Raw genomic sequence first — 23,334 nt, 5'->3', positions numbered from 1 at the left:
CCTTGTCTCTAAGTTTCAGCAGATGAATTAAGCCTCAGCTTTAGCACTAATTTAGAGTTTGAGAGAATCAGGCACGTTGGGATGTATGGGAAATATGTCTCCCTAATTGAAAGCTCCCTAAACCTCATCGTCATCTAACAACCACGGCAACAACAAAACAAAACTTCTGAAATGCCACATGGAGCGGGACTCTGATTTGTGCCGAGCCCACAACAAAGAGGCCCAGAGGAGGGGAGGACGTGGGGGGGTCTTGGGGGCTATAAAGCCTTGCAGAGTCATGCCGTCTCTCAGTTTACAGTTGTAGTCAATTGGGAGATGAATGGAGAAACAGTCCCAGAGACTTCAGAGGGGAGCTGCATTGTTGCGGTGGAGAGTTTTACACGAGCGCCACTTTCATTCGAGCATTTGTTTCTCATTTTCCGCTGGTCTGGGGATCCATTGGGGTCTTTTGTTTGAATTTCAAGATCATAAAGAATCCCATTCTGACATGTGAACACATACATGCTGTACAAAGTCTGTGGTGAACATAAACCCCAGGGACTGATGGATTCAACAATTAGGCGCAAATCAAATGCATTTCTATTCTGATTTTTGATGAAATTGGAATGAAATGTGATTTCTCCTTACTCCTTACTCCTTCTTCAGATTTTTCGTTTTTTTAAATGCGATAAGTTTGTTTTTGCAATGTGGAAACACCCCTGTTGTTGGACAATTCACACGTTTGTACAACGTGGTGCAGAAATGAGTCCTGAAACCCAGAAATTAGTCAGCTGTTCCCTTATCTCAAAGCCAATGGTCTTTTGAGTTCGTTTTTTTCGGTTAGAGGCCCGAATTAAAGGTGGGGTAGGTAATTTTGGAGAAACCAGCTGGAGTGCGCTAGAATTTGAAAATACACAACCGGAAAAAATCTGCCACTTCCTCACAGAGCCCCTCCTCCAACACACACGAACGCGCACATGACCAATGAGGGCACGAGATAAGTTTGTGCACAGATGGAAGGCTGACAGGCAGGTAGGCCATCCAGTTACTTTAGCCGGGCCGGCTCAGATGATTGGTCGTGCTTTTTACAGCGCCACGGCTTCCACAGATGACTTTTTTTTATGGATTTGTTGTCAAAGCACTTCAGATATTCATTGCTATCGGGATGTTAAGAGCCTTCCATGGAATATAACAACAAGTGTATCTCGAGCCGGTTTCTCAAACTTACCTACCCCACCTTTAAGGTCTGTGGTTAACAAACGCTTAAGATTTTCAAGTTTTGTTCCACGACATGAACTAGGTCAGTAAAAACCTCAATGGTGAAAATCTGAAGCTTCAATGTGTCTTAGAAACGGCGTTTGCTAACCAGTGGCTAAATGAGACTACTAAATGCTACACATTAGCCACCTTTAGCTTAGTGGTGTTGACGTGAAGCCATGTGACCAAGATGTAGTTTGTCTAAAGCCTAACGTGGGCTTTAACTTTAAAAAACATAAAAATGACTCTGAATTCTGGGGAGAAGAGAGCCCGACGAATGTGATACAGTGTTGTGTATGTGCACGTATACTGGGTGTCGTTATAAAAAGTGATAAATGGGGGGCCGGTTGGCTTTAATGAGTCGTTGGACCAGCTCTACCCCGCCTGCATCCTCTGGCAAACACAATTAGTCACATTGATGAAGTGAGCAGCCGAACAATGGCCGAGACCCCGCTGGAGTCACCTCTGAGGGCGAGTCTCCTCCTCTAGGAGACATGATGGAGAGGCTACAAACAGGAAGCTGGGCACAAGATATTAATTGATCTCAAATATTTGCACTGTTAGGAGAAGGAAAGGGAAGATAAAGGAGACTAGATTCACAACATGCGCATGGTGTTGGTTTTTAGAAGTGGAATTGGATCATTACCAGCTAATAAAACACATTTAAATTTCTGTTACTTTAGTGCAGGTTTAATCAGATTAATGTTCTAAAAGTAATAAAAGGGAAAAGACGTTATGCTAATATATGGCCTTGGTGAAAAAATATTTTAAATGGTAGTTTTTCATTATTATTACTCGTGCATTAGTGTAAATAAACGATTGTTCAGTAGTTGAGGACGAGCTCAGTTTTGAATAATAAACGCAAAATGAATTAATGTCATTTTCCCCATTAATATATTGATTGATTGCTTGGTTTGTAAAAACTAGTACAAATGTTTTTTAAACATTTTTGCTTACATCATAAAATATTATTGCATGAAAAATAACTAAACCTTGATAATTCAGTTTCTTTTCAAATGATTGTTCATTGAGTATAGCAACGCATTTATATGTTTTGAGAGCAAAAACACTTATTTAGTAAAAAGTACTGTATTCATCGCTGAAATGAAGTGGAGTAGAAGTAAAACGGAAGTACAAGAGACCTACTCTGAGTTAATACTTGGTTACATTCCACTGCTTGAAGTATGGCAACCCCATGTGAAGCAGAGAGTATCAGGTGTCTGTATTTAGTGATGGCAATGTAAATCTGACATGTGTGTTCAGTCGAGAGACAGACAGCTGTATGTGTCATACCGTGCCAGTGGATGGGGGGGGGGGGGGATGCCACTTCGTCGTCATGCTGCTGACTGTTGTGGTCTCTCTCTAACATGTTCAATTCCTCACAGATGTGCTGTACACTTTAAAGGCATATTCCCTATCACGGCCATTAAACCCATGTAATGGCGCCAAGATGTTCCCGGAGACAGGAGGCGTATGAAATAAGAACAGGCGGAGAAACACTGAGAAAAGATACACTTTAAATGTGTATCCTGCCTTTTTAGTCACAAATTGAAAAGTTGAGTTGTGAACATACAGTGTGAACAAACACTGTGGAGCAATCCCTCTGCTTTTAACAAGCCTCTCTTCTGCTCTGGGACTTAATGGAGAACGTCTGGATGTATTTGCAGGCTTCCTCTCTTTTCATTGCATTCCTGCTGAGACAATCCTGCCTCATAGCACACACGCCATATATTTTTCAAACAGCCAGTCTCATAAAAGGACAGCAAAGGCACGGGTCCTAATCCACGCTTTAATGAGCGAAAACGGAAGTAATGGCATGCCAATTGACACTAATAACCCGTGGCCGGCCCTAATGCCCCGGGGTGACACGGTGTGTAATAGGAAAGGGAAACTTCTCCCGGGATTTTCTCCCTCGGGTGATTATTAAGAAGGATGACACTTTAACAATAGCCGTATCAGAGCGCTCAACTTTGTCATCATGAGTGGATCCCATTATGCGGTGGAATAATGGCCGTCTGTGAAGACAGAAAGAATGGAAAACAAAGCTCATTTGAGGCGTCTCGCCATCTGAGCTGCCCTTTATGGCCGAAAACGATCCTCAATTGTTTTCTAGTCTTCGAGTAAATCCCATTTTAAAAGGGCCCTATTCTTCTCATCTTCAGGTTCGTACTGGATTTGTATTTAGTGTCTCCATGCTTTAATGCTCAAAAAGCTCTTTATTAGCCGCTTTCACACCAAGTACTTTGCCGTACTTAGTTCCCAGCACATATACCTCATTCACACCAACGGTGTTTCAGGGCCGGTTCGAAGCTGGAGCTTCAAAAGCACCGGGTTTTCCTGTTCACACCGCAGCGGAGCAGCCTCTTAGCTCCGGAATCCGGTTCGTTTCAAGCACCAAAAAATGGTCCGGCCAGAGCAAAAGCATCACATACGTCACGCTTACGTCGAGGCGGGGGCAGGGGCGGGATCAACTCCTGAACAACAACAAAAAGCCGGCGTTTTATCCAGTTTGTACACAACGATGGAGAAACTTAACAAGCAGCAGTGGTCCACTGAAGAGACCAGCTACCTACTGGGGACCTGGTCTTCTGAAGAGGTACAGAGGAAGCTCGAGCACAGTCGGCCATTGTTGTTGTTGTCGGTGTGAGCTGTGAGGGGTTTCCACGCGGTTTGGCAAACGGTCACGTCATGACGCAAACGATGACGCAATGAAGCATCACCAGTCGGACTCTGGGCGGTGTGAAAAGAGCCGGAGCTAAACCGAAGAGCCGGTTCTGAACCTGAAAAGATCTAGCACGGAGCTTGAACCGGAGTTGCGTTGGTGTGAATGAGGTATAGGTACCCCCATGGAACTAAGAGCCGATCGCGTTCACACCGGAATAAGTCCCTGAGGGAGGATTAGGTAAATGAAGCCGCTGACGTCACTTCTTCTTCTTCTTCTTCTGCTTTGGGTTTACTGGCAGGCCGCAAACAACTTCACGGCGTATACTGCCACCCGGAGTCCCCGGCCGGAAGTCCCCGGAGTTGGGGACTGGCTTCAGTAGAAGCTGCTGGGACTCCCAGCAGCTTCCGAGTAAATCGCCAGAACTCTGACACCTCCTCATCTCCACCGCTCCCATGTTTTTTGTTGTGTTGCCGTAAGTTATTCTCTCTCCGTTGGTCCGCGGGGCTAATGCTAATAATGCTAATGCGAGCAAATAAAAATAGTTTTACAGGGCGTGGTTTGCAATTCGCCCAGCCAATCAGAAATGTGTACTTTTTTCTCCCCAGGATAGTCCCACCTCTCTAGCAGACACAAAAAATGTGGGTAAAAGTTCTCTGAACTAAGTTCTCTTTTTGGTGTAAACGCAAAACTCCAGGCACTAACGGAACTAAATGGGAAAAGTACGGGTGAAAGTACCCCGGTGTGAAAGCACTTATTGTGTTCTCATAATGTCTGTGCAGCAGCACCTCTTTTCACCCTCTGTCTGAAACCAGAGCCCAGTCTGCTCTGATTGGTTGGCTGACTGGCTCTTTTGTGATTGGTCCACCGCTAAGAGATGTCCCGCCTCTTAGCCTATCACGTACAATGTGTTGGAGCGCTAGCCAATAGGAGCTCAAGTGTTTCCTAGAAACGCAAGTGTTACATAGTTAGACAGAGTCCAATGGAGGCATTTCGAGGGGTAAACTCCCCTTTCAGAGAATTTGGGGATTATACCCCACATGAAATAAAAAAACTCAAAAAGCACACTGGGGCCTCTTTAATGTGGTTCTGGAGCTCAGAGAAATGAGAGTCCTAAATGATGACCATGTATGCTCATTATATCTGGACCGAATGAGAACAGACATCATGACTTTCTTCAGCTTTATTTTGTCATTACACACGCAGGAAAATCTCCATGTGATAAACATTTCTGGATGGTTATCAGAGGAGTTTGCAGAACATCTTGAAAGGATGAAGATGCTACTTTGGCTTTGAATAATGGGAGGCTGTTTACTCTGTTGCAGATACCTATAGATAGCTCTCAATTTGGGCAATAAACACTTTGAAGAATGGCCGCCTGCCAACCCCTCTCTCCGTCTGTGTTTGTCTCACTTTGTAGCATCATAAGGCCACAGAGAATGTGAGAAAATCCTGGGATTCATGCGAGATTATAATTAAAATGTAGACATGCATGCAAAGTGTAAGGCTAAGGATTCGACTGAGAATACATTTATTGACATTCTTGTTATTCTAAGGAATTGCTCTTCCACTAAAAGTACATTTTCCATTGGTATAAACGGTGATGGTGGAAACCCAAAGTATGTTCTGAGCAAACTGCTGAATGAAACAATGTAGCTGGTGTTTCAGAATCATCTGTGTCTTATCATTGGAAGGAAAAAAAAGTCCCTAAACAGAAAAACGTGGAGACTTTTCTTTCAAAGAGCCTCCAGAGCGGCTGTTGTCTTTAAGGAGGGAGGGGAGATTGCTTTCAGCGGCCTCAGCCCAGGACTGGTTCTCATCAATTTGACAATAAAACTCAAGGAGTTGAAACAAAGCAATGGTTCAGAGAGAGAGAGAGAGAGAGAGAGAGGGAAAAAAACGAGGGGGCTAGGAGATTTCCGCTGGCCTGCAATGAATTGGCTCCCCCTCCCCTCCCCTCCCCTTCCCTTCCGATTCCCACAGAGGAGTAGAGAGGTGATTTTAGGAAAGCTTTGGAGGCTTAATTCCTCCGTGGCACCCTGGGGGCTGAAGGACGCACGGACCAAAGGGCTTGAAATGGTTCAAAGATGAATGAGTGACTGTGCCTTCAAGTCCCAGAGGTTTGTTTTTGTAGTGTAAGGGTTTTATTGCAGCTATAACAAGCTAAGATGTGACAGAGTAATGAATGAAAGAGAGTTCCGATCACCTTGAGGGTTAGGGAACAATACTCAGCTGACTTTAGGCACTTGCTCTTGCTTTTGTGCGGGTATGAATACAAAGAAATGTCAAACACTGAAGTCCCTGTACGACACTCATGTCCCTTTGAAGCACAATCAAGGCCTCATGCAGAGAGCCAGATGAGAAGAATATTCCTCTTATGGTTGTTTGTGTCCACAATGTTTGCTCTTTTCTTGGATAAGAGACAATTTTACAAGTGGCCAAGAACATATTTGCCAAGATAGGATAAAAAGCATTTTGTTTTTGACAGTCTATAAAAGTTTTTTCAATACAAGTAGACTTTGATGAATCAGGCATAATACGATTTAAACAGAGAACCATGGCATGCGTTCAGCTCTTAGATGCTTTTGGATTTTCCTAAAACCCCAGTACAACACTCTGGAGAATCACAGAACAATGTGTTGATCTCAATTTCACTTTTGCTGAATTTAACTGAAAGACTTATGAGGCATATGCCAGAGTATTTGCACACGGTACAGCACCTGACCTCATTAATGCTTAGGGCATGTTACCTTTGCTGAAATGAACAATTAGCCACCAATTTTGGACCAAGTGGGATTTATCTTTTATAAGAACGCCTGGGGCATCTGGAGTTCACAAATTAGGGAAAAATATGAAAGAACTCTTGCTGCATGAGGCCCATTCTGTATTAAAAGATCACATTAGTTTTATAATATGGGCAGTGCATGCTTTCAACAAGGCTGACATACTGTATCAACAACACTATGTATATATTTACAGACAAATCTGTACACTTTTTACATTCCGCTACGGATAAACGCATTAGAAAATAGTCAGTTTCGTACAAAAACTGCACCACAGAGGTGACCGTCCTTTTTATATGTCGGCGCTGGTGCAGACCTGCGACAGCCGGGGGTCGGAGTCTATCTCGAAGCGGTAGTGGTAACCCTCCCACACCTCCCTGCAGGCGTCCCGCAGGTCGTTGATGCGCTTCTTGATGCCCTTGCGGTTCAGGTAAAGTACAAAAAGAAAAATGAGACCGACGAAGCCCAGGACTATACCCAAGAAGACGTAAGAGGTCTGCAGAGCGAGGTCAGCCCCTGCCCCGCTCTGATGGCACCCAAGAGTTAACGTAACCACGGAGAGCATGGATGTGTTCCTCATGCCCGTTGGGTATGCACACACGAGGCTCTCAGCATCGCTAATGCGTCCCTGAGATCTGTTCAGCCACAGAGCAAAAGACTCGATTCCACACGTGCATGTGAAGGGGTTTTCCCCCAGCAGGAGGTCCGCTCTGGGCAGGGAGTCCAGCTCTCGAAGGCCCTCCTCCGGCACCGCCTTCAGGGAGTTTAGCGTCAAGTCGAGCACCTCCAGGCGCTCCAAACCGGTGAATGAGGAGTTGTGGATCGCTACGAGGGAGTTGTTGGAGAGCAGGAGGCGCTGGAGGCTGGTGAGGTGGGAGAAAATGTGCGAGGGGAGGAAGATGAGGCCGTTGTGAGAGAGGTCCAGACTCCTCAGGGCGCCCAGGGAGCTCCAGCGCAGAGAGGTGGCCAGGTCCATCACCGAGGAGTGGTTGTAAAGGGCCCGGCTCAGGTTCAGATCCAGCAGGGAGTGGTTCTGCACCATGAAGGCTTCGGGGTGGATGATCGCCAGCTGGTTGTTGCTCAGGTCCAGAGAGCGGAGGCTGCGCAGCCCCGAAAACGTGTTGGAATCCAACTCGGATATTCTGGGTTTGAGGGAGATTAATGAGACGTTGATTATACTTTTAAATCAAATACAAGAGCAAGAAGGTGGAAATAATGCAATGCCTTTAGACAGAACTGGGCTGATTTGTTTGGATACAAATGCTTCAATAAATTGAATGGGGTATTCATTTTAATACAGTTTGATTGAAGCAACAACAAGGAACTAATACTCAATTAGTGCTGCAACAACTAATCGATTGGTTTACCGATCATCAAGTATTTTGATAATCAATCATTGAGTAGTTTATCATGCACAGATTGTAGGAGACGATGTCTGCTGCCTCTGGATATGGAGCTTTCTGGCTTTTCTCTGTTATACCAGACATGTAAGACCTCACCTTCAACCTTCCAAAACAAATGACAAATCTCACTATTTCCTGACATACAGTAACATCAATGGAGTTAACAATAGGCAGATTAATCAATAACACATTATCAATAGTTGCAACCATACCTACAGCGGCAAAGGCTAATCAATTGGTTTGGATGGCTGAAAATAAGAACTAATTATTTTTGATAATCAATAAATCATAAAGTCGTTTTCCATGCAAAGTTGGTAGAACATGCTGTAAGGAAACGTCCTGCTTTTCTTGGTTTTACTTCATAATAAAGTGAGTATCTTCAAGATTGAAACAGACATAACAAGACATTTCTTCTGTGGACTTTGAGAAATGTATGACATTTTACACAATTTTTTGGTTTTATTTGATTAATCGATCATGCGTATAAATTCTGCCCATGCATGTTCTGCTTTGCCTTATCACAAAGTGACCTGGAGTCACCGGGAGAGTCTCACCTGTTGTTGCTCAGAGAAAGGGTCGTCACATTGTCCAGCCCTTTGAAACACTCCGGGCCGATACGGCCGATATGGTTCCCGGTGATGAACAGATTCCGGGTGTAACCGGGGATCCCGGCCGGTACAGCCCGCAGCTCTCTGGAGACGCACTTCACGGTGTGAGCCGCCTCGGAGCACTCGCAGCGCGGGGGACACGAAGCGTAAAGAGAGCAGAGCAGCGCGCAGAAAACAAGGCGCTGCGCCAGATCCCGCATGTTGGAGAGGAGGGAAAGTGAGCGGTGCAAAAGAGAAACACAAATGGTTCAATGAAACGATCAGCTCCTCCAAGACGTCATAATCAAATGTTGTCCCGGCTGGGAATGCGCCTCAACTTTGCATCTCGGCAGAAAGTGTGGCCGGGAGGCAGGGTCTGATTTCCATGAGAACAGAGCTGGGGGTCGTGCTGATCTGAGGGTGTTTGATCCTCTGCCGGGGCGAAGCGGGGCGTCGCTTCTTCTCCAACAATGAAGTTAAAAGGACCCTCGCCTGGTGCGATGATATGTGGGGAGGGGCTTCTCTCCTGCCGGAGCCGCGAGATGTTTCCTCTGGTTGGAGAGAGGAGGAGAAAGTGGCCGAGCCCCCCTCTCTCTTTCTCTCCATGTTTACACTCAAATACAACCATGTGGCGCTGGACAATACTGCAGCTCCTACCTGAAGACAGGGAAAGGAAATCTGATTGAGTTGTTGCAGGACAAAAACATGCTATAGTAATGTGCAGAATTAGAAGAAGTACGCTGGTGTTAAAAAGTAACAATACCACAGTGTGGAAATACTCAAAATGTTACTTAAATAAAAGTACATCACTTTAGCATAGGAATATTCTTAAAGTACCAAAAGTGAAAGTATTCATTTTGCAGAGAAGCTCAATACAAATAAATGGCTGATTATACAATTATTTTCTTAACCTTTTGCCCCAGCGAAAACAATATTTCAGTGGAGTACAAGTAGCACACATTGGGAATACTTAAGTAATATACCTTAAAACTGATATAAGTACTGCACTTAAGTATTTGTGACAAGGCCCATGTTCCCTATTTGGTAAAAGGTTTATTATCAGGTATAATTGTTTTACTTTATTGGATTTCTTTATGAGAATTTCATCAGTTCATCAAAACTGCCCAATTTCTTATGAACAAAAAAAAAGCTGGATGTTGCAAGAAAATATGTTTTCTATGATAAACAAATGAGTATTAAGATATTTTACTTCAGTGGTAATGCTGCCGTGTAGAAATACTGTAAAAGTAATGCATTCATTTTCATTAATAACTGTATTGCAGTTAAAGAAATACAACAGAAAATGGGAGTACAGGACAACAACTGATGGTTATTTGTGTATGATTGTATATTTTCAGGAATCCTAGTCTTATTTTATAGCTCTAATTTAGTTTTACAGAGCTTTTTATGAGAATTCCTACACTAACTTCACAGTTTACCAGTTGAGGAATGTGCAGTCCCGGGTCAGGCAGCTCCCCAGGTGGGACGGCAAACGTGGGGGAGGGGTGTTTGGGGGTCCAGACTATAAACCCCCTTTGATCCCCTCCCTGGAATACCGTGATACTCTGCAGGATGATGGCCTCTCAGAGGAGCTTTGATATCAGCATCAGATCTGTGGCTGCTTCCTTTCCTTAATGTTTATTCTGACAGCTTATAGTGATTATTACAGGAATCACTCGGGAGTTATTTATAGAAACTCCAGGAAGACGGTGGGGGTGGGGGTGAGGGGATGGATTAGCCTTTCATGGGCTCAGAGTGTCCTGAAATCCTCACATCATCCAACAGTTGTCATAAATAAATAAAGGAAAAGAAATAGCACACATTTTCTACAATAATAGCGATTTGTCTGGAAGTCATAAACACACACAGGAAATCCCTCATCATGAGCCAACATGATCAGCAGCATGGCATTAGCGAAACAAGAGGTTGTTATCTTATATTTCAGACGGGTCTATATGGAAAGCGGCACTTATAAAAGCATCCCTGACTGTCTTTTGTCAGCGGAGAGAGTCTGAAAGGACCGAGGTCTCCACATTCCTGGACCTGGCTCTTGGATACGAACAGGCACCACAGCAGGTGACATTTAAAACCCTTCAATTCATCTCTGATATTGCACTCCTGCACATGCACTCAAATAAAGAAGCACTATTAGTCGTAACAACTTCTATTTCTCGTCCTAAATGATGTTTTATAGGTAAGAAGCAGTAGAAATCACAATGCTGAGTTTGATGAACTCAAAGGGCCATTCATTCAACCAATGCCTTTCATAGCTCAAAATGTAATAAATGAGGTGTTATTATTAAAGTAAACGGGTCCTTTAAGGGCAGCTTGTCTCCCGTTTTCCAACATTTAGCGCAATTATAGACAGAGGGTCTTTCACTGCCACAATATCTCTCTGCTCAAGTAGCCTGATCATTTTAAATATAAATAATTCAGTTATTTTTTACAATAAAATGTGATTCACGCTTGTTGCATGGTTTTAAAGGGGAACAGCGCCGTATTAAAGATATTCCAATGTGTTATTTCCATGGTTTACGGAAGTTCAAATAATATTGTTGAACACGAGTTACTCTGTCAAAGTGAAATGAATGGGAGATTTGTGTGGACAGACAAGAGGTGGTTTGTTTCTCTTTCTATTCCCGAATGAGCTTCATTACGTAATAAGCTTTACTTTCCGGTGTCATCTTCGTTGTTTAGGAGTCATTTCAGGGTGAATTGTGTAAAATACTTCTGAAAACATTGTGTTTTCAGCTCCATTGTGTCGCTGTACGTCAGCAGGAAACACAACTGGCCCAAATGTCATGATACTTGGTGGAAGGGTGTAGCATAATGCAAGAAAGAAACCATTTGTTTACTTTGATAGGGAGCTGCTTTTGGTATTCATGTGGTGTCAGAATAATAAAATAAATAAGTTATTGACAAGGGAAATTTTAGAAATGGCTATTAATGTGTTTTTTTTTTTAAACAACTGAATGACGGCATGAGAACCTACACCATCAGAGGAGTATGTGAATGCATGAAGAAAAACAAGTTCCCTTAAACACATCATCATCTAACATCTTTTCCCAATTCATTGTAGTTTCCAAATGTATTGTTGGTGAAAAAAATCTCTTTAGTTTTGGATTTGGGAGAGACGGTTTTTCACGTTTGCTTCTATTTTTGGACCGTCTTTGCCCCTATAAACAACATGATTTAATTTTGAAAAATGGACGTAGTACCCCTTTAAAAAAACAGTCTTGAAGTGACACAGTAATGAGAGTTAAATTATATATTTTATAAAAAGAATCCCCGCTCAAAATGCGGGCAGATTCTACATTTCATTACTCGCTCAAACGGTTGGAGACGAATGCTACAGAAACTGAAGCTCCACACGAACAGCACAGGCTATTGCATCAAATCAACATTAACTTAAGCAGGCCTCTTAAAGTCTAATGAATTATTTATTCTTGCTACAGTTTGCCAGCAATGACATACAATTTAAACCAGATTAAGAGAAAGACAAAGAGTAATACATATAAAAATCAATCAGCAGGCAGTGGGGCCGCAGTGGAGAGCAGCTGATTATTAATCAAGAAGCCACAGTGATGTGTCACACACACACACTCACACACTCTTGCATGCATACAACACACACATGCAATCTCCAATCAATGTGTGCATGAATAACACACACTCAATCAGGCACAAATCTGCTTCCCTGCTGTGCATAGATTTAAAAATGACGGCGTAAATTATTGAAAAGGATAAATCTGTAGAGTGAGAGATCAAATTTGCCTAGTATATAAAGAGCACCTGGTGTACAGTATAATGTGTGATCAAATATTTACAGGCAACACGGCTGAAATACACACAAGAGGCCACAGAGTATTAACATAAGAGACAGAAAACAGGTTACCCCTTTAACACGATACAGAAAAAACAGATTTTAATTAATAAAAATCACTTAAATGCCTTTGGATTATGGCAGGATGTCGGCTGGTTTCTATCAAAGCTTTGTGAAAGCAGCGCTGACATTTCACAATGACCTTCGAATGTGATCTGCAGCGGTGGAAAGCAGCAGGAAGGAGGCTATGAGTGAAAGTGGGGAAATGCAGCAGGGGTTGGAGAGTGTGAAAAACCTGAGGATCCTGGCTGCCTGCTGCTCCTGTCAGCACCGGACAAAGAGAGGGCTCAACACTTATTCTGTTAGACTGCAAACAATGGGGGGATTTCAATCTACTCACGACACCCATGGCAACGGATTGGAGGTGCCAAACACCACGTGGAACTATTTTCTTTCAAGTATAACTAGAACAATGAAATTAGAAGATATTGAGGATCCGTGAGAGGTTTTGGGTTTTTTAGGCACTGACTCCTGCTTCTTACTTTTAGGTCAAACATTGGGAATAAAAAACATAATAATAATAAGAGCTGGCCAGGATTCATAACCCTCACATCTATACCCCTTTTCCACCAAAGCGGTTCCAGGACCAGTTTGTTGTTTTTATTATTACAGCTGTATTAACATGCCAATAAAAAGGTCTCACTAAGAACTCGCTAAGATCTCGCTAAGAACTCTAAGAACTCGCTAAGATCTCGCTAAGATCTCGCTAAGATCTCGCTAAGAACTCGCTAAGATCCCGCTAAGATCCCGCTAAGAACTCGCTAAGAACTCTAAGAACTCGCTAAGAACTCGCTAAGAACTTCGCTAAGATCTCGCTAAGATCTCGCTAAGAACTTCGCTAAGATCTCGCTAAGAACTCGAAGATCTCGCTAAGATCTCGCTAAGAACTTCGCTAAAAACTCGCTAAGATCTCGCTAAGAACTCTAAGATCTCACTAAGATCTCACTAAGAACTCGCTAAGATCTCGCTAAGAACTCGCTAAGAACTCTAAGATCTCACTAAGAACTTCGCTAAGATCTCGCTAAGATCTCGCTAAGATCTTGCTAAGAACTCGCTAAGAACTCGCTAAGAACTCGCTAAGATCTCACTGAGATCTACTAAGAACTCACTGAGAACCGAACAAGCACCGGACGGAGCTAGAACCGAACTGCCTTTCAGTGGAAAAGGGGTACACGAGGCTTTTCGTTCAATAACCCTGGAGTTGCTAATGAGCTGTTCCACTAAATAAAAAGTTAGATATTCAAGGACACAGTTTGAGTTTGGCACGAGAATAACAAAAACTAAATCTGAACCATCGTCTGGGTTTTAACGGCAGCCACATTCATTGAGTTTGCTACAGTCGCTGCTCAGATGATCTGAAGTTAAAAAGGTTTGAAAACATTCTTAAAGAAGCACCATGAGGCGATACAAGTAATGCACGAGAAACACATCTCTGAGATACTATTTCTGTTTTAGAAGATGCACAAAAATACAAACTGCTGCCACGTGTTTAGCGGAGCATGAAATACAGTCATTTGGAAATGCTTCTAATCGATGTCACATGTTTGTATAAAAATGGCATTCTGGAAGCAGTGAATTATGGGATTTCACTCCCTGAAAATTATAAAAAATCTGGAAGCAAGGCATGAATGTGTTCCCTCTGAGAATTCACCAATTCCTCTATTATTCAGCTACACCAAGTCGACACTTTGCAGGTGGCGATGGCTTAAACCTGCTCTCAGGGTTTTAAGTATCATATCCATCAAGTGTTTGTGTCGGGTGTTCAGTCACGACATAAATAAAATCACTTCCATCCCTTTCAACGCCGCTAACGGGCCGTCTGCTTCTCACAAACCCAGCCTGTGTTCCCGCTCCACAACCCTCTATCGGAGGTTAGTAGTCTTTTATCTCCTTGACACCGTGTGATGCCCCCCCCCACTCCCTCGATGTGTAAAAGGTCAACCCCACATTGGACCTGCGGGGGTCCTCGTGTCCTCCACCTGCCTCCAGGTCACCGGAGGTTGAAGGCCAGGACCACAGCGATGATGATGCCCACCAGCATGAGGAAGGGCAGCCAGGTCTTCAGAAAACCTGCACAGCTGGAGAACACACAGAGAGGAAGAGTAAATGAAGAGGAGGGAAATCAAAGGTCATGGAAACTGATGATTTGTATTACTTTCAGTTTGAAATATCAGCATCATATTTTTACTGATTTTAAAACCGTTGTATTATTTTATGAGGCACTGACCTCCATCATGACATCATAGAGTGCCACAGTGAGGCGTCCTAAAACCAGGAAGTAAACTCCTTCCGGTTCCTTCGGGAGAAACCAATCCAATTTCTCCATAGGGTTTTGGAAAATAGCTGGAAATAAGGTCTGTGGTTGAAACACATTTAAGAGACGGATCACGTTTTGTTCAGCCGGATAATCTCCACATGTCTACCCTATTTTTATAATTTTCTAATCATAAATCTAGTCGCCAGAAGCAAAATGCTAACGTTATGCTATAAAGGAACTAGAGCAGGGTCTCTGCTTCAACGTCACGCCAACTTCAGATCCATATTCAAACATACAGATTCAAAATGTTACGAGTTGAAGCGTTTGTTTGAACGGTCTGCAGGAGGCAGGTACTTGCTCTCAAGCAGAACAGGGCAAACTAACTTAGAGGAGTGTTCACGTGTTTGGCGTAATGACGTAAAACGGCCTCAACAACTTCTGTAGTCCTATTCAGCCACTTGGTGACAACCATCGTTTTTCAGACACGTCCACTCTTCAAAAATCCCCAGTGGGGTCACTGCTGATGGATTTAATGTCGTAGAACAAAACGTGATCCGTCTCTTAAATGAGTCTCAACCACAGACCTTAGTTCCAGATATTTTCCAAAATCCTATGGAGAAAAGGAACTGGAAGTGATAACATGCTAATTTACTTCCGGGTTTTAGGACGCGTCACTGTGGCACTCTATTCCATTACACCCGACAACTCGCAATCGCCAGTTTTGAACCATTGAAAACTTTATTTCATAAAAACGACAAATAATTTATTCAAACATGTACCCTTTTTGTAGGCTGTAGAATGTCATTAAATATGGCAGCAGACCATTTACATGCACAAAACCTATAGAACACACGATAGGAAAGGGAAAACCCAAAAAAGCGCAATAGGGCCTCTTTAAGCTTCATTTGAAAACTTAAATATGAGCCTCTGAGCTAATTAAAAAAGACATTCAGTACAGTTGTCGCAAACCAAAGTGACTACATTGGGAAGTGACTTTGTCTAATCAACTTGTTTTAACAACAATCACCTCACTCACTGGGATGTGTATTCCACCCCCACATCACTTCAGTTCACAGACTTTCTGCAGGACTGTCCTATATACGGTCTTACTACTTCCCTAAAATCAGGTCTGCCTCCCTCTCTCGAGTCCTGAGACACAAACAGGTTCAAGGCATTCCAGTCAAATCCCCCCGAGCCCCCGGATCAGAGAGAGAAACCTCGTCCAGAGCTCCAGAATCTTCTTCTTACGGTGGCTTTACACAGAGCAGCTCAGATCAAATGCTACGCTCCAGTTTGGGCCTTTGAGTCTAATAAAATGCTGATGTTTTAGAATAAACTGTCGATCTTCTGTACCAATGCCAAAACATTTAAAGCATTACAAAAATGATGCTGAAAAGCTGTACGCTTCATCCCAGTATCTGATGCTTTCATTTATGACTTGTCAACACATCTAGACTCAGGCGCGAGAAGGAGAACGAAACGGGTTGTATCCGCTACCTTTCTCTCACGTATAGCCCGTTCGTTCACACGAGGCCGTAACGGAAACTCACCCCGCAAACGATAACAGGACCCAAGGTGGATATATCTGCAACTAGAACGCTCTGGGGGGCCCCAACGGCTCCGTGTGTACGTCCTATACGATAATTTCCTGATAACGATGAAGCCATAGCCCCGCCTCTCCTGCTCACTGCTGTAGCATGGTCAGTAGCTACTGACCATGCTACAGATGTTAGTGCAACATCTACAGCTCCTCTACCACAACCATCAGCAACAAGTGGACATGAGAACTACATGAACTACATGTTGCTAAATCCACTGCGGAGAGTAAACTGAAGGGCAACCAGGCAACCATGGCAACCACGTTCGGGGGTCTTCTTCGCTGCTTTCGTGTATTTTGTGGCGGAGGTACAGCGCCACTTAAAGGCCCGGCATATGTACTACAGCGTCTCCAGCGGGTCGAGCGGTCTTGTGTGAAGGGAATTTTTTTTATATCGAATTCGGTTCGTTTGCGTTCCCGTGTAAATGTGGTCTTATACATTCCGAGTTAAAAATGTTGTTGCAACTAGGCTATGTTTAAAAAGCTATGACTTTAGGGCCATTGTGAGTTAAAAAAACATATCACTTTACTTGGCAAGTTTTTAATAACCTCTAAACACCGAAGATTTTTTCGCATTAAATGTAAAAACATTTACCAAAATGGCCATAATTCGATATCAAGTTTGTTGATGAAACATTAAAGCTAACTTTAAAGATGGGGGAGGGGCGATTTAGCCCGGGAAGAGGGGGGTCAAACTAGAAAAAACAGAAAAAAACATTTTAAGAAGCTTTCATATTCCTAGACATCCTACATTTGTGAGAAACCAGTAATCAGAAATGTGTTTCTTTTTTTACTCATTTTTTCTTATTTTTAGAAACCACATCGCTCTACTTTTTATCACCATCTTGACATCAAACACATAGTAAATGTTTTACTCTTTTCGTTTCCTTTTAACAGCCAGTGGTCTTCATACACTGTTGAAAATAAAGCGCCTCAAGCTTGCTGATAAAAAATAAAGCCAAATGGCTACTGGAATAAAGAACATCCAACAACTAACAGTCTATGTAACGTACAGGTGAATAAATGTTCATATTCCAGGACTGCTGTTCACACACTCAATGCTTTATTAGTTCTACATTGTTCAGATAAAAGACACTGAAACATCTCATTGTGTGTCTAGCACTATTGATTCTAACCCAAACAATGAGCTGCGAGCATCACTCTGATGGTTTTGTTTCTGAAAGTCTACAGGAGAGAGAGGAGCTGCTGAATCTGAGCCAGGCCTGAACAGCGGCCATCTTTTCTCTGTGTTTGGTCCAGGAGCCTCACACCTGTTCAGTTGGACTAAGACCAGGTAAATCATAGCGCCAGTCAAGAATACTTCCTGCTGCATTATGCATAACTATTCATACACTGTTGCCCTAAGACTCTTCCCACTCTTCCCTCAGACTGAGAATTTGCTTAGGGATATTGCCAAATATCTGGAACAAACTCCCAGAAACCGCTCACTACTTTTAAATCCAGGCTGAAGACTTTCTTTTTGCCGCTGCTTTTAATTGAACTGTTCAGATCTTAAGACCCGATTTCGGCCGTCGATGAGCGTCCTGTCGCCTTACTCAGATTGGTGTGTCCAACATGTTGAACCTTCCTGGGCGTATTGGACGTACACACGGAGCCGTTTGCCCTCCCAGAGCCTTCGGGTTGCAGATCTATCCACCTTGGGACTTGTTATCGTTTGCGGGGTCTGTTTCCGCGGTTCGGTTACGGCCTCGTGTGGACGAACGGGCTATACGCGAGAGAAAGGTAGCGGATACAACCGTTTCGTTCTCGTGTAAACACCGCCCGAGTCTAGATGTGTTGACAAGTCATAAATAAAAGCATTAGATACTGGGATGAAGCGTACAGCTTACAGGCTGTCGGCAAAATAAATCACTCTGATTGGCTGTTCAGCTTAGCGAATCAGTGCATGAGAAGCGAAACGGAAGTGAAGAAGGCACACACAGACGGCTATTATTTTTCATTTTCCAGTACCGCACTAAACATGTTTTGGATTACAAGTCGTTATGTGAAACAGTCTGTGACGGACGGGAGTGAAAATGGATCGCACGCCATTTGTCGTTTGTATATATCACGCAGTCTTCCGGTTGTTGCCTCTTTTGAATGACGAATACACACTACCGCCGCCTGGTGGTAAGGAGAGTTATTGCCACTCACGCATGCGCAGTGCATACGTGCTACTTGGCCGGCGGCTGAAGTCTTGGCGGTGTGTTCAAGTGCGATTTTTGGGCCAAGACGCAGGAGACGTGAGGGGACACAACAATCGGGTCTGTCGGGACGTGTTCTTTGGGGTCAGTTTGGTGAGTCAGGGCCATGTACCTGTGTTATTCAGATTTTATTTTATTTTTAATGTTTCTAATGTGTTTTATGCTCTTAATGTCATTCATCTTTGTAAAGCACTTTGAATTGCCTTGTGTTGAAAAGTGCTATATCAATAAACTTGCCTGCCTTGCCTAATATTCATGCGAACACCTCCAAACAAGCTTCGTAGTGATCAGTCCTCTTACCCGACGTGTTTCCCGTGGATGAGCACGAGGAGGCAGAGGTTGACCATGTTCCACGAGGTGCTGTTTTCATATCGCATCAGATTCAGAGCCATGGCCACGTGAGAGTGACAGTTATCACAGCAGAGGTTGTGCTGCGGAGAAGACAAAGAGTACACATCCATCACTTTCATAGAAACACTAACATTACTGCTTCAAGAACTGATGTGTATCTTACTTATTGGCAAAGTTTTAGAGACCATTTTCAGAGCTATTGCTAATATCACAACACTACTGTATAAGTTGGAAAAGACGTATTTTAACATATTTATTGTAAAACTGTCGTACGATTCAACAAACTAAACTTCTCGAAGTTTATATATTTATATTTTTACTGTATACTGTGCATTTCAACCAATTATCTTTTAGGCAAATACTTTACCATAGATATTTTATACTTTTTGATGTTACTTCTTGACTTACTTCTATATATCTTTCTCTATACACACAGACATATTTTCCCCCCAGGGATAAATACAGTTTTTGTTCTGATTCTGATACATGAAAGTCAATAAAAGACCATAATAACGTGTATTTACCATCCTTTGCTTGTACTCCTCTGAAGCGTCGTGCACCGCCGTGTCCCAGGCATTCGAGCCTCTGGCGTACACTTTGCTAACGTCAAGCATCCAGTACCTGTAAACAAAGAGACAAATATATATCTATCTATATATTTTCTTAGTGGGACGGATGTCGGGGAACAGCTCTGGTTTTTACAAATTCTCTGGAGCAATTTGTTAACAACAATATTCTGATTTACTCACTTTGTTGGTTTTCCAAAAGCCATGTTGTCTTCCTGCAAAAACAAAAAAGATATTTGTTGTTGATGCCCTCATGTTTCTTTGATTAAGCTGGACTTACAGCATGATCTCCTTTTCTTCTGTATAGTTAATACAAACATACGTTCAGGATCAAATCAGTGGAGTAAATTAATTAAATCAACACTTTCAAAAACAGAATTCTTTTTTACGATGTGATGATAAATCACACGCACTGGGCTCTTTGGTAACTGGAGTTTGCATTGAGTCCCAGGTCCATCAGTATCAGTCATGTGTAGATTCCCACAGGCTCAACAGGACGAAGACATGTCAGGTCAGAGATAAAAGCACTTGTCCAATGTCACTAGTCGTAAAAATGTAAAATAAGATGTGACATGAATGAGATATAAAGACACTGTTATATGAGATGTGTACTCTCTGCTTGTGGAACTTTACATTACATGTACAGTGAAAGCTTTAAAGGTCACCTATTATGCAAAATCCACTTTATCATGTCTATTATACATCAATATGTGTCCCCTCTGTGTTAAGAGACTCAGGAACAAAGACCCCCTCTCTTTTTGTCCTGATCCATTTCTATAAAAACCTGTCTGAAAACGAGCTGATCAGATTTTTGCCACTCTGTGATGTCACCATGTTTTTTGGCTTGTGTAACCATTAGCCAATCACCAACTAAGGTAACCCCCCACCACCTTATCACCTGAATCTCCTCCTGGAGCACCATTGAGTTTTTTTCAAACCAAACACTTTGCAGTTCATAATTTGTCATAGTTTGTATTTTTTTAATTGTGCAAAAAAAAACGAAATTAAGGATATATCCAGCAGTATTACACAGCATTATTAAATAAGGAAATGCGCCTCACATCCTGTTCGTCTGTATTCACCAACAACTTTTTGTGTGCATCAGCCAAATGTGACCAATATAGAAAACAGCACCGCATGGAAAATCAAGAGACAACTTGATTCATTTATTTAAATTGATCCTTGCTTTAATAAAGAGGGGGTGCCAGAAGTGAGAGCTTAACGGTGGGGTAGGTAATTCACTTCAGAAACACTTTTTGTTATATTCCATGGAATGCTCTTAACATCCCGATAGCAATAAATACATTAAAAAATGTCATCTGTGGAAGCCGTGGCGCTGTAAAAAGCATGACCAATCATCTGAGCCGGCCCGGCTAAAATAACTGGATGGCCTACCTGCCTGTCAGCCTTCCATCTGTGCACAAACTTATCTCGTGCCCTCATTGGTCAAGTGCGCGTTCCTGTGTGTTGGAGGAGGGGCTCTGTAAGGAAGTCTGAAGGAAGGGGCAGATTTTTTCCGGTTGTGTATTTTCAAATTCTAGCGCACTCGAGCTGGTTTCTCCATTCTTTCCTACCCCACCTTTAAGCACAACATTAACATCAAGCCATTAAGTTGGCCAATCGAACACATGAAAGTCTGATTACTTATTTATAACATGAATATGAGTAGTACGAGTATTTCCATTGTGAATGTTGTGATAAGATGTATGTCATTTTCCACCATGAGAATTCTCCAGAAGGGTAAAATCCTTCCTCATCGGCAGAATTGTTAAAGCTCATGGATAATACGACAACATATTTCATTATCCCACTGTTGTTATCTATTATTGCTGTTTTGGACTGTGTTTCATGTGCATTATTTATTTAATGGCTGATGCGAGCACATTTGGTTTTGACCATCGTGTATTTCACCAGATTTTGACAAACAAATTGAGTTTGAAACATACTGAAAATACAGAACTAGGGCTTTGATAAGTTCCTTTGGTATATGCTATCCCTTGTTTTCCAAGTTGCATACTAGAAGCTACTGTAAACTAAAGGGGGCGATGATGATGCTTAACACTTGTGGACCAGTCATTTAAACCAAAAGCTATATTATAAAAGCTTATACTTATTGTCTTATCTGACATACATTGTGGTAATTTAAAGCCCCTTGTACCTCATTTCACATACAGGCCATAACACTCTGCAGCAGCACAGTCATTACTCACGGAGACAAAGTACGGTCCTGCAAAGTCCCGGATGACCCCGGTGGAAGTGCAGATTCCCATGTGGCCAATGAGTGGAAACAGCCATCTGAACAAAAAAGAATGTAATAAAACAATCTAAAAGTAGTACCTCACAATCAGAAATACTTTCTTTATCCCCTGGGGAAATTGGGTTACAGCTGCTCCATTTTAGAATGAAAATATAGACAAATGTAGTGACATTGTAGTATAAATTTAGGCTATAATGTTATATAGAAAAACAGTGGACATACTGTAACCTCTTTAAACTTTTTGTAGTTGGAGGTAGGACTCAATATGATGGTATTGTGGGAAAAAAGGATAACATTTAGTCAACTTTTCCCTCAACAACTTCTAGTCTTGTTCCAAAATTCGCAATCTAAGAGTTTTTACGTCCACTTCTCCTGACAGCAGTCCTAAAAAAATGCTGTATGGGCTCACATACCGACATATTAAGTACTATTATGCACAAGGGACATGTGGTAGTAATGCATTTTTTGAAATGTTGAATAAGCACTGAGAAACAAAACTGTCAATACTTTATCCGTAAGACATAATGGATACGAAAACATTATGTGATATAATATATATTATCTACCACCACCGTCAACGTGCTTGGTATAAATATGATACAGTATTTCCTGTTTATAGGGATATTCCTAGAAAAGTGGTTGTATAAGAGTGTGATTGTACAACTTATATACTGTGTTTTTTCTTAGAAAGCAACATGTAATAGTAGCCTATGGCCTTTTACGTCATGTAAAATTACAATGAGTTTTTGGTTAAAACACACACAAAACAAACATTTTTTCTAAAAGTCTTGGTCAAATTAAGATATTAAGAAATGTGTGCTGATAAAAGTATGAAACACTGGCATTTATTTAGTACAACTATAACAGCATTTGAGCTTTTACACCAACTTAATGTGTACTTTTAAGTAAAAAGGCTGACATTAACACATTTATCTGTTTCTTTTAAGGTTGCTTATAACAATTGTTGTTTTTATAGTTTATATATGTGACTCTAACTCACAGCGAGGCCAGCTAACAAATACATGTATTCAAATCATATTTAAAAAACAAAACAGCAACAGGATGCTAGCTAAGCTAAGCTAACTCAGCTGTCACTTCTTCCGGAGGTTTCTGAGTCCAGAAGCCGACTTTCACGCACTGTTTACGGCGGTAACTCACGACAACACGGGGATGGGTGTCCACACTACACAGTAAGGGAAGCGACCGGCCTCTGGGTTTATTTTCTCAGAAGCTATCTGGTAATTCTTCATGCTTTCTTTTTCAACAACATCCGCCATCGCCAGCTGTGGCAAACGAACTTCATTTATCCCACTTACAGCCGCTTAAAGTCACAAAGAAATACAAGGGACAAAAACCGGAAAAGGATTATTTGAGTTTCAAAATAAAATTCAAGATGTGCCCTTTTTGTTACAAATGTTGAGGATAATTACAATTAAATATTATGTACAGTATTTATTTTTGCAGGGAAATTCTAGCAGAAAAAAAGTAGATTAAATTGCTATTTCTAATTAATTATTGTACAGGTTTTTTACTCTAAATGGTCTGTTA

The 23,334-nt window shown here is 42.1% G+C and overlaps 2 protein-coding genes across 2 annotated transcripts; both read right to left on the bottom strand.

The window, feature by feature from the left end:
• Positions 1–5,066: 5,066 nt before the first annotated feature.
• On the bottom strand, positions 5,067–10,204 carry tpbg1b (trophoblast glycoprotein 1b). Its single transcript, XM_079654668.1, has 3 exons — positions 10,111–10,204; positions 8,639–9,328; positions 5,067–7,823 (listed from the first exon to the last, which is right to left on the bottom strand). The coding sequence occupies exons 2-3, from the start codon at positions 8,890–8,892 to the stop codon at positions 6,974–6,976; spliced, it is 1,104 nt and encodes a 367-aa protein (XP_079510794.1). The 5' UTR covers positions 8,893–9,328; positions 10,111–10,204; the 3' UTR covers positions 5,067–6,973.
• Positions 10,205–13,987: 3,783 nt separating this feature from the next.
• tmem222b (transmembrane protein 222b) lies at positions 13,988–23,102 on the bottom strand. Its single transcript, XM_079654669.1, has 6 exons — positions 22,945–23,102; positions 21,740–21,824; positions 19,713–19,744; positions 19,488–19,584; positions 18,913–19,043; positions 13,988–14,632 (listed from the first exon to the last, which is right to left on the bottom strand). The coding sequence occupies exons 1-6, from the start codon at positions 23,061–23,063 to the stop codon at positions 14,545–14,547; spliced, it is 552 nt and encodes a 183-aa protein (XP_079510795.1). The 5' UTR covers positions 23,064–23,102; the 3' UTR covers positions 13,988–14,544.
• Between the last annotated feature and the right edge of the window lie 232 nt (positions 23,103–23,334).

This window comes from Notothenia rossii, assembly GCF_949606895.1.
Source record: "Notothenia rossii genome assembly, chromosome: 10".
Lineage (NCBI taxonomy): Eukaryota > Metazoa > Chordata > Actinopteri > Perciformes > Nototheniidae > Notothenia > Notothenia rossii.
Note: the sequence above shows the minus strand (reverse complement) of the source record. Positions and strands in the feature narration are given on the sequence as shown.

Coding starts and splice junctions, on each gene's coding strand:
- tpbg1b (XM_079654668.1), bottom strand. CDS start 8,892: ATGCGGGATCTGGCGCAGCGCCTTGTTTTCTGCGCGCTGCTCTGCTCT. Junction 7,824..8,638: donor CTTTCTCTGAGCAACAACAG/GTGAGACTCTCC, acceptor CCTCAAACCCAG/AATATCCGAGTTGGATTCCA.
- tmem222b (XM_079654669.1), bottom strand. CDS start 23,063: ATGGCGGATGTTGTTGAAAAAGAAAGCATGAAGAATTACCAGATAGCT. Junction 19,044..19,487: donor AGGAGTACAAGCAAAGGATG/GTAAATACACGT, acceptor TCTTCTCCGCAG/CACAACCTCTGCTGTGATAA. Junction 14,633..18,912: donor ATCCACGGGAAACACGTCGG/GTAAGAGGACTG, acceptor TGTGTTCTCCAG/CTGTGCAGGTTTTCTGAAGA.